This window comes from Homalodisca vitripennis, chromosome 5 (assembly GCF_021130785.1).
Source record: "Homalodisca vitripennis isolate AUS2020 chromosome 5, UT_GWSS_2.1, whole genome shotgun sequence".
NCBI classification, from domain to species: Eukaryota; Metazoa; Arthropoda; class Insecta; order Hemiptera; family Cicadellidae; genus Homalodisca; species Homalodisca vitripennis.
Genome location: NC_060211.1, coordinates 48,680,071 through 48,692,347, shown reverse-complemented (window position 1 = coordinate 48,692,347; position 12,277 = coordinate 48,680,071). Strand labels below are relative to the sequence as shown.

At 32.9% G+C, this 12,277-nt stretch overlaps 1 protein-coding gene across 3 annotated transcripts in view; it reads right to left on the bottom strand.

Moving 5' to 3' along the window:
• The window catches only part of LOC124362116 (proteasomal ubiquitin receptor ADRM1), a 30,893-nt gene extending 19,800 nt beyond the window's left edge, over positions 1–11,093 (bottom strand). For all 3 annotated transcript variants that reach the window (XM_046816318.1, XM_046816320.1, XM_046816319.1), the window contains exons 1-5: positions 10,999–11,093; positions 10,631–10,877; positions 5,584–5,700; positions 4,325–4,427; positions 1,751–1,859 (exon numbers count right to left, since the gene is read on the bottom strand). In XM_046816318.1, the coding sequence (XP_046672274.1) occupies positions 1,751–1,859; positions 4,325–4,427; positions 5,584–5,700; positions 10,631–10,834 (533 nt within the window). In that variant the 5' untranslated portion in view covers positions 10,835–10,877; positions 10,999–11,093. The remainder of the gene's footprint in view (positions 1–1,750; positions 1,860–4,324; positions 4,428–5,583; positions 5,701–10,630; positions 10,878–10,998) is intronic.
• Positions 11,094–12,277: the final 1,184 nt, after the last annotated feature.

Below are 12,277 nucleotides of genomic sequence, written 5' to 3'. Positions count from 1 at the left end.
AGGATACCTCAGTATGGTTCATTAATTGTTTTTAGCCATTATGGTAGCAATACTCTACATGCAAATGTGAGTAAAACTTATGTTATATAGATAATGTTTAATCATTTGAAATGGGCTTGAACAAAATATGTATTATTGTAATATAAAACAATTATATAAACGTTATTTTGACAAAAATAATTTATAAAGTGTCTAATAAATATCATTGTTTTATTGATAGCAGACATAAAAAAGGATTAAAAAGATAAAAAAGTCTCAAAACATCATTTTTTACACTCATTTTACTTAAAGTAGCAATTTTTAAATTAATAGATACTGTAAAAATCTAATACATCATACTGCTAATCTAACAAATTAACTTTTTAATGTAAAACAAACGCTAGAGATGCATAAATAAAAAAACTTGGTAATGAAAAGTTCAAAATAGACACAAGAAAACCCTCTAGATGGAATTTACAAGACTCCATCGTCAGGTGACTTCACATGGAATCTTTGGTTTCGAAAAGCATCACAAAAATAAAAATTAATATTGGAAAAGTGTGATCATTTATCAATGGTATCAAATACAAAATTAGTTGAGCAGTTGAAAGTGAAATGAAACAGTGTGTCAGTGAATACAGATTATTATGCATGCATTTAAATCAGATCTGGGAGAAATCAATATGGGATTTAAATGAATTGGAAACAGTTGGGGATTTTTAACAGCTTTTGTAGGAATATGAAATATAAAATCTTTTTTGTGTTAAAATAAAGTTGAAGGGTTAAATGAGAAATTTGAAATTGTAATAAGTATATAATGATAAGGAAAACCATAATGACTTATTCTTTTCAGTTCGTTCCGGAGATATTGTAAATGTATATAAACTAGTACATGCATACATTTAACAATAATTATATACAGCTAAATAACATCTTTAAATATATTTGGAGAAAGATATAATTGTTGTACTCTAAAGAAGACAAGTAATGGCTACATCTTCACCTTCAAAGATTCAGATGATGGCCAAGGTTGAACTATTATTTCCCCCACCCACCCCCCAACCAAAAAAAATTGTATCCACTCTATACAAGGAACCACCAGAGAGTGCAGTTGGCGGCGACCAATAGAATGGACTGGCCTGCGCGACGTTGCCACACAACTGCCGCTGCCGCCGGCACGGCTGGCGCTTTGTGGCTGATAAATGTATTTGATAACTTTCTTACCAAATTGAAAATCCATTTAACATAACATGATTATACTATGCAAACATGTAATGCCTTATTATATATCAGTGATAATGGCATTATCTAACTGTTAAATACGGGAAATTAACGTTTTTGCGGTATTTTTATGTTTTCTTTTTAGTTTATATTTCAGCTAAAGATGTTAATCCTACGATCTTCGTATATGAGTAATATAATACAATAATTTATTTCAATCCATTTAACTCAACATGGAAATAAGCTACAGAGATGTATTTTTTTAAATGACCATAAAATTACATTTTGTAATACGTAGTTAATTAATTCAAGACAGCTCTAACATTTCTTTCGAGCGTAACGGTTAAGTATTTTAAGAACGCTGGACTCGCGCGGCTTGTGGTTACAGCGGGGAACAAGTTTGGCAACGTCGCTCAGTTCTCATTGGCCGCTCCAAGGTCACGGGCAAAATAGGCTCCTCCCTCAACTGCACTCTCTTGTGGTTTTTTGTATAGTGTTATGTACTTAGCATTATATCCTCAATGATGTACAATTGCAGACTACAATTCACCTGATAGTGCCAAGGAGGCTAGAGAGGCCACCCATCTGCCCCACACCACCGAACAGCTGCATCAGTTGCTGCTGGGACATGTTCTGTAGCAGGTTCTGCAGGTTCTCATCTGGCAACATACAGTCCATCATACTACTTCACAAGCCAAATTACTTTAAAATTTTTAATCCTTTAAGACCAAGTAAAAAAATTTGTATATGATGTCCATTTAAAAAGTATCTGGATTGGTGTCATATTTTGTCTTATTATACGAGATCATTTAATGGGAATTTTTATTTCAGGTCCATTTTACCTTCCATTTAGTGCAGTGTCTGAAATCTGTTGCTGTCACAGACTAGACTCCTGGAATTTGGAGTCCACATCTATTTGATGATAAAGAAGCTCAAAACTAATTTTTTGCTTCCATTCAACATCAGAGACATCTGACTATAAAATCATGTGTGATCTAGATGAAAAGGTGTTCTCATTGTCTCACCAGGTGCACAATTGAGTGCACTATGATATTTTAGACACGATCCCAAAGCACAGCGGAGCAACAGAGTTTTCTACACACAAAATGCTATGTAGTCTCTGATGTTGAAACTATACAAAGAGCTCAATTTAGCTTCTTCGTCACCGACTTTTTTGGATCTCTTCAGATGGCCGTGGACTCCAGATTCTTGATTCAAGTCCGTAACAGACGCTGCACTAAATGGAAGGTGAAATGGAGCTGAACTCAACATTCGTATTAAATCAACCTTTCCCTCCACAGCTACAATATATTATTTAATGTGAATTCACTCATATCGGTCCATCACACTAAATACTCTTTTAAATCTTAATTTATTCTTCGTTCATTTATTTTAGCATTGCTAAATAATCAAGATCACAGATGTAAACAAAAGTATTGATTTTTAGCACATTTTTTAGTTTAAATTTTTACAGTCCACTATATTGTTCTGGATTGAGATCAAAACCTCTGGTTTGTGAAATTGTTCTTCTTTTATAAGGACCTTTGGAATAAGATGTCACTTGATGGGGGTTTATATTTTAAAATTTGAACTTACCCCATCAACATCCCATTCAGGGTTGACGGTTGAAGTTCTCATATATCCCAAAAACCACGAATTTTAGTATTATAAAAATCTTCCTAAGAATATTGGATGATATATTTCTGTTTAAAAGTTAATAGGGGTTGGGACATTTGGGGCACCTAATACACAACATTCCACTTCTTCATCTACAGTAGTGTTAAACCAGTTGCTAAATTTATGTTCTCATATGAAGACAATTTAGCCCTTAATTCTCTTTCTTTGAGTACTTATTTCACATTTAAAATGTAAATCATTTTGTTAGGCCCCTGAATAAATTTTCTGGTTCTTAATTTTGTGTCTGTTGTTTTTTATTTCAACTTTGGAGTTAATGGAGTTTATTTAGAAATTATTAAAGTTTTACGACATGAAAATTTATTTGAGAGATTGTTTTGGAAGTAATGAACATGTACTAAATATATCGTTATAATTTTGATAAATTTTAATTAGTAAACCTACCTATAAATTGTTGGTACCTATAAATTTGTTAGTACCATGGAAAATGGACTGTTTTGACCATGGAAAATGGAGTTGGGCATTTATAGCCAAGTATTATTATCACAGGTGCATATGAATTGGGGGGAAAGTATATTATTATATTTATGCCTTTCGGACATTATTGCGTTAAGGAGCAGGGGCATCACGTGATCTGGGATTCGACTTTTGCAAGCTCGAGTTAATTTTGTTTCTAAAAAAGCAAGCAGTGCGCAGCGGGCAAGCATCGTTGACAGGATTAACGTATTAGTCAGACTCGTCTTTACGAATTGCTTCCACGTGAGATACCGAACATCCAACACAAAGGTGTGCCATTACCACTATTGAACTAGGAGGTTAAGAATAGACGTGGAGGAACAACGGTAGTTCAAAATGGCGTCCCTTCTTTATTTGAGAAGGCGAGGAGTATTACCAAACTGTCAAATATGGATAGTGTTGCCAGAGGTACGATAATTATCGTAAAGGTACGATAATTTCATTGATTTTATGTGCCGGTAAGATACACGATGGGTAGTTATTATCGTACCATGAGAGATTTTGACAAATTTATACAAGTAACAAACCAAAAGTTAATTATAACATAATTTATTATACAAACATAACATACTTTTTCATTAAATGTGTTTGGTACGATTATTTTATATAAAAGTACGATAATTTCTCGTTGTTGGTATGATAATCGGTTTTTAAAATCTGGCTATACTGAGTTTGAGCAGACGCGGAGTTATAGGAAACTGTCAAAAACGGAGTTTTCAGAGGATTTCAAAAAATCGTAACTCCTTTGATTTTCGTTGCCGACGAATTTTTTCTTCACTATTGTTTTCAGGAAAAATTGTAGTTTTCAGGAAAAAAAAAAATGAACATACCTTTCCATGGTCACGTTATTGTGAATTGATACCAATTTTTTATTTAGAAACACGAATTACAACAGAGTTAAACAGATTTCAGACGATAATGGTCAATTTCACTAGTAAAACAGTAATAAAAAAGTAAATAATATCAAACTGACCTGGAGTAGCTCCCCCGCTTCTCTGTGAGCCAGGGGTCGGTGGGTTATTAAGAACCTCGTTGATCTTGCGAGCATTATCCTCATCCTTGTCAGTCTTTGGCTCCTGTCCAACAGCAAGACACAGTTGTATTAGCTCACTTCAATTAAAAGAGGGTCGTTCAGAAAGTAAGTTGCCGAGACATCTGATCAATAAACGGGTGGGGGTAGCAGCGCGATCTGAGTGAAAGATTTTTTTTTGTAAAGAAAATGCAACGGGTGGAAATTCATCGTGAATTGTGTTCTGTGTATGAAGATGTGAGCTATATTTCAGTTAAAAATGTATTACCCAATTGTTTCGTGAAGGACAAACTACAGTTCATGATAAAAAGCAAAGTAGCCAATAATTTGTGATTTACATAAGACCAATTCGAACAAATCAACCACGAGGTTTAAAGATTCACAATTACATATTTTTACACATTTTCTACAGATATCAAGAACTCTAGTGTATAAAATTGTGACTGAGCGACTTGAATGTCATAAATTTCCTACTCAGTGAGAACCCAAACCTTTGACTGATCAACTCATAACAAAGAGAATGGGATCAGATATAAAGTTTATTACCAGGTACCATGAAGGAGGTGACACATTTCTTAACCACATTAATAATAAACTACTGATTTACAGGCTAAGATCATTACACCATGGTATTCAAAATAATAATATATATTTTATAATTACGTCCATAATTTACAACAATCAAAATAAATCACCAAATTTTAAGTTTTTAAACATAGTTACGTAGTTTATTCGTTAAACAATATTATATAAATAGAAAAACATACAAAAAGACCATAGGAACTTTTTTACTGCTTTGCATGCTTAATCATTTACCAAATATGTACACCACAAATCTGACTAGCTCAGTCATATGTTTAAAAGTTTGGTAGCACTCAATTGTGCATCTGATGAGACAATAAGAATGCCTATTCCCCTAGATTGCACAATATTCTGTAATCTAGGTGACTCCGATGTAGAAACGGTGCAAAGAGTTTGTTTTAAGCCTCTTCATTCTTTGTCGTTGACTATTTTTGGATCCACTCATACCAACATAACATTTAATTATTTATTTCAACGGTAAAAACACCAATTTTACAAAATATTACTAGTTACACATGGTCAACAACCGTCCATCACCAGTTACTCGGTGCGTCACCAGTTACCTTCGGCTAATAGCAGACATTACTTCTGGTATATTTAACATTTCCTGGTAAGTTTACCTGGAGCCAGAAGAAGAACTTTCTGTTGGAGGACTTGAACTTCAGAACATAAACTCGGCCAGTGGTACACTGGGCGACTTTCTTGAACTCACAATCGTCTGGGAAGATTATTAGATCCTAATAACAGAAAAATTAAGAATAAAATGGATGACTATATCCAATAAAGGTACAGTTCAATAAAGGAATGGACTCTTTCCTTTTGTACTTAAATAATCGGACAACTTCTAAGTACTTAATGGTAAATGACATCGAATTATCTGATAAATAAAACCAAATAAATGATACCTGTATATGTCAAGATTTCATTCAACCTCACCACAGTCTACTTTTTCACTTTTTGTGACTTTAAAACATAGATGTCCCTTCGAGTCTGAAAGCACCCAACCTCCAGCTACATCTTACATTTGAAGGAAGTGATTCTTCTTATACAAAGACAGGTACTCTAATAGGAGTGCTCTGCTGAACACTGGTACACAATGTCAGAAAGTAGGGTGGGGACAATTCGATTAATGGAGCCTCGTTTGGTGAAGATAATATTTGATACTGACAATGATGTGTAATATCATAATACTTCTTGATTTTAATTGCATATCTAAATTTAAAATACAGTATATACATTAACTTGATGAATTATGTTGTTATAACAATATGGTATGTGGTTCATTATATGGTAATGAACAAATATCACAGAACAAAAAAAAGTCAATCTTAACTAGAATTTAGTTTTACGATTTGATAAATATCTTAAAAAAAGGGGGATATAATTAAAAATACAGTTAATATTTGTGTCTATGTTACATACTAAAAATAAATTCCAACAGTAGTTTAACCTCAATAAATTAAGTATGTTTTGCTTTGGAGTTGATCGTAATTTTGAAACTGACACAATGTATTACAAAAAATATTTCTTACCCCAAACATGATTACCAATACCATAGCAAACTTCCATTTTTAAAAGTTGCTTTCAGTGAAGCTTAAAATCTTTAAAAAATTAATTGAAGATAGGCTACTCACAAAAAGGCTTAATATAACTTTCAAATTATTGCTATGATGTTTAAGCTATGTATGCTTACACAACAATATGGTGGTTATTCAAAACTTATACTTCAAAATGAAAGAACGTTTCTACAGCCCCTCTACTGATATGAAATTACATCTTAATCATGTTTTCTAATGAATTTATATTCAATATAGAGTTTCTTATGAGGAAATCTATTTTAAATATAAATTAGGCTGTTAACAATTAAATTAGTATTAACTCTCCGACTGCCATTCAATACATATCCTGCCATTCAATACATATCCATTGTTTATTTTCGTTCTTTAAACACCAATCAACAGATATTCATTAATTTGCACCGCCCACTTAATCTCATTTGTTATAATAAATGGTAATTCTAAGCAATATATGGGTCAACCTCGATTTTTCTCATATTACAATATATTGTTCCAATAGTCAATTAGAGAAGGAAATGACTAGAATTTCTTGCCGGAAAGCAGTTATAGGGAGCAGGCAACTGCCAGACGGTCATATATTCTTAGAGTTACCTATTAGTGATCAGGAGCACTGACGTGATCTGGGCTTCAAATTTGGAACTACTCGAGTTAATTTTTTTTCTAAAAGAGCAAGCAGCGCGAAGCGCTGCGCAGCGGGCAGGCATCGTGCGTGATCCTTTTTTTTATTAAAAATTTTTGATAAATTGTTATTACATATTACAATATAATGTAGGTAATGTATGTAAAACAATTTTAAACACATAATTACATGCTGGAAAGCAAAGTAAACCAATATAATCCGCCCAATACAAAATCTCCGTAAGTAATCTGTGTCATTCCTTTGGCCTGAATCAATTCAGTATAGACGAAGATCACGCACGATGCTTGCCCGCTGCGCAGCGCTTCGCGCTGCTTGCTCTTTTAGAAAAAAAATTAACTCCAGTAGTTCCAAATTTGAAGCCCAGATCACGTCAGTGCCCCTGATCACTAATAGGTAATTCTTGCAGTTGCCTGCTCCCTATAACTGCTTTCCAGCAAGAAATTCTAGTCATTTCCTTTTCTAATTGACTATTGGAACATTATAATGTAATACGAGTTGCCTGCTCCCTATAACTGCTTTCCGGCAAGAAATTCTAGTCATTTCCTTTTCTAATTGACTATTGGAACATTATATTGTAATATGAGAAAAATCGAGGTTGACCCATATATTGCTTAGAATTACCTAATAAATAAACAATCAAGTATCAACACGATTCATACACCATTGGAAAACTAAAGCGTTGCCGAACACAGTAGTGTTTTTTAATTATTTTACGACTGCTGATTTCGTCTCTATAGAAAAATTTGTTCCATCTACTTTTCTGTTTTTGTAAGTCTTATAACAAAATATTAGGTATCAATTTACAAAATCGTGACCATGGAAAGGTATGTTAATTTTTTTTCCTGAAAACTACAATTTTTCCTGAAAACAATAGTGAAGAAAAAATTCGTCGGCAACGAAAATCAAAGGAGTTACGATTTTTTGAAATCCTCTGAAAACTCTGTTTTTGACAGTACCTCTGGCAATTTTACTGAAATGATGACGTTAATCCTGTCAACGATGCCTGCGCACTGCTTGCTCTTTTAGAAAAAAAATTAACTCGAGCTTGCAAAAGTCGAATCCCAGATCACGTGATGCCCCTGATCCTTAACCCTCCAAGTGTTGTTCGACAAAATTTTGTTGGTTATTTTCCATCCTTAATGCAATAATGGCCGAAAGGCATCAATATAATACAATGATATACTTTCCCCCAGTTTATATGCACCTGTGATAATAATACTTGGCTATAAATACCCAACCCATGAAAAAAAGTCCATTTTTCATGGTCACGGTATTGTAAATAAATACCAAATATTACTAAATTTGTGACCTTTAGGTTGTAAAATTTTACAAACCTCAAAAACATTATAACAATAACTTTTTATTAAGTAACAATCTTTTTTTAGAAATGTATTGTAAAGACTTTGATTTCTACTAACCATAAAAAAATAAAAACTATAGGTTTTCTCACATTATTTATTATTATAATGTTCTCTAGTTTATGGTAAATAAAATTATACCAAATATAGTCAGGTTTACAGTTAATAACAATTAATAAACATGTTTACAAATTTATGCATTTTTTATCATGAAAACCACGCTTCTTGTATTATTTTCAGTTTTTGCTCTAAAACTAATTTATTTAATACTACATCTGTGATTCATAGGCTATCTTGGAATTTGAAATTTATACACTTACAACTTTTTACAAATTAAAAAAAAAAACAAAATAGGTAACAAAACTGGGGAAAAAACAGTTTGGTTTTTAAGGAAAATACTACAATGGGCAGTCGGAGGGTTAACAGAAATTTTGTTCAATTCTCACCATTAAGACACTAAAATCTAAGTTTCTGTAGTGATTTGTAGGATTGAAAATAATCAAACAATATTAACCATTTGATTATAGTAAATTTGATTTATTATTTGGAGGCATTTATGATCAGACCATTTACAATTTTATTTTTTACTGATAGGTAGGACGGTAGAGGTATCGAGGGATGTTTTTCGTTATGTCACAATCAGCACGGGCAGAATCAAAGGTGCTGATTCCGTAGCCCGCGCTGATAGCAAGAGGCATTTGTGTCAGGCTGATATGAACTTTTATACTTAGAATGTTTAAATGAACAAAAACGTTTTTTATTTAGGTCAAATTTCCGTGATTTCAGCATTATTATTTTACGTATCCAAAGAGAGTGTAACCACTGACGTCAGCAGCAACCAATAGGAGGTTGACTTACGATCATAACAAGACCACTTGCCCATTGAATAATGGAAACATTACTCTGCGTGAGAAAGGTAGTTCTACCTTTAACGCTCTATAACTTTGTTAACTGTATAAAATAAATATCATAAAAATAGCTATGATAGTTTAGGTGTAAATTAAGCTAACGAGTATTCAAACTGGCCCCGGCACTGCTTACTCAATGACAAAAGCCCGATGTCTGAAAAAGCGAACTGTACAAATACCTAACTCAGTCACTATTTAACAAAACGCTGGCTTGGCACTAAATAGTTTAAAAATTATTGTGAAAATTCAATCTTTAAAAACAGGGGATCATGCGTCCCCACCAGAGGGTGAATGGTGAATAGTAACATATTTTATGTAAAATAGAATAGGAAATAGAACACCCAGGAGAAGATTTAAAAAATGTTGATAATTTATTGAATATGGATGAACACTCAAAAGCCTGAGGGTTAGGCTACCTACAAAATTGTTAATAGCCTATTTAGTGTTGTGTTGTGGGTAGGGTACGATAAGCGGACCTGGTTATTTATATTGAAGAATGTAATCATCGATACCTAATATTCACATCTCAAATCCTAGACTATAAATCAATATAAAAGTATCTATTAGTCATCAATAGCAATCATATGTTTTAAATTAAAATATGAATTTAATATTACAGTGATCAAACAAATTATTATAACCAAAGTTAGGAAAACTGAAGACGACCATATTTGCTCCTCTCACAGTTACAGGTTGTTTCTTTCCCACAAATTTCACATAATGGGTTTTTCGGTACGAGTCCAACATGTTGAAGCCACAAAACACGTCTTATCTTTCAAAGCAACGTGTAGTTTTAGCAGTGTGAAACTGGCCATAGATTCCATCCATAAAAAGAACTAATCCTCTGACTTGAATCCTAACCTGGTCCATGAACTATTCCTGACCCAGTTCCTGAACTACAACCTTACATGTATTATTTGAAAGTGTTTACAGCTGTTGATATAGATTATTTAAGTTAATTGTTCAAAATAATTAATCAGTATCAATTGATTATATCTATGGTTATGATTAAGTAATATCTAATATCGGTTGTCGACCAATTTCGATATAAAAAACCGGGTCCGTTTATCGTACCCTACCCAGTGTTGTAAATTACATTACTAGTATTCAAGCACAAATTTAGAGTGCTTTATCGCCGCCCAATAAATTATAAAATAAACATTTTAGGCCTAACAATAACTTACATCTTCTACCGTTCCACTAGTTCTGTCCTTCCAGCAAAAATGCATCAGTGAATCCTCTGATTGATAAACATAGACCAATCCCTTCCTTTTGTCAGGGTGAACCATTTTACCTTTCATGGTCATTTTTCCGGCCTTAAATTCAACCAAATTTTTATTTTGAGAGCGTGTAGCAGAGCTCCCAAATAACGCTCCTCCAGCAGGCATTTTAAATCAACAAGGTTAAGCACTGTCTAATACACCAAAAAACCTGAAACAACAAAACAATAGTATTATCTTTCAAAACATATATTAAAAATTTTAATATCGGTTTAGAAAAACCTATGTATAATCCTTTGAATATATAACACACCCAATTCCCAAATACTTACTCTATCACGACAAAATTGTAAACGACTTGCAGAAAACGTATCAAGATGACGACTTGGTTATTAGACTTCTCAGAACAGTGTGGCCAATGTGAAATGTACAGTACCGAAAATTACCTACATAGGAATTTAGACTATCTTAAGATGTCATTATACAAGCGCAAAAGTAAATACTCAAAATCTACTGTTCGAACTAAAATCTATTTAAATTACAAAAATAACATCTTGTATTTTAATTAATAAAAAAGTAGTACAGTACAGTGACGGCTTGTCAATAAGGTATGTGTTCCTGTGAAGAAGCACGAGTCTTCATTGCCATTGACAAATTATTACATTCGAATAGCCTTTTTTCAGTTACAATATTGGGTTTTTTAGCTCCATTTTCACCTTCCTTTTAGTGCAGCGTCTGAAATCTGATACTATCACAGAATGTATCTGGAATCTGGAGTCTACATCCGTATGGAAAGACCCCCAACAAAGGCGGCGACGGAAAAGTTCAAAACAATGTCTTACCGTCGTTTTGACATCAGAGACACCTAAACTACAAATAAAACTTTGTCTGGGTTATCCAGATCCAGCGCAATCTAGGTGAAGAAGTGAGCTACTGAAATTCAAGCATTTGCATTAAATCAACTCTTTCCCAACATAACTATGTTATGTGTGTAATGTCAGCTGCTGTTTAAATTCAAAACAAGTTTTATAAAAGTTATAAATTAATGGAAATCCAGTGTTGTATCCTGTCAAAATTCATATTTAAGTATTATTTTAGGCTGTTCAAATGTGATTTGAATCTCATTATCAAGAAATCTCCTTATTGAATAGAACGAATTGTTCAGAAGCCATGTAATTGATGCTTAAAGTAGCATAAATTTGTACTATAAGCAGTTTCAGATATAATTTCACACAACTAATATTGAGTGAATTATGTGTAATTGCCAATCTTAGTGTAAATACAAGTATAAATTTGTTGTTTTGTTTATAGGAATGAAAATCTTGTCGAAGATGAAACAGATGTAGATTAGTTTTTGTGTGTAAAAACATGAAAAATGTACAAATTAAAAACTGTGCATATATAGGAGATAAAAAAAACAAAGGCCGACACTGTTCCTTAGAGTCAGACCCCACTATGGATCTTATGATTATTTGGTACCGGTAATACAAGAATTTCTTAGATATGTGCTGAATGCCCCCATTAAATCAATCTATTTGAAATGTGAGACTGGAAAAACCCCAAAACATGCAGTTCTTCAACAAATATTTTTAACTTCCAAATCAAGAATGT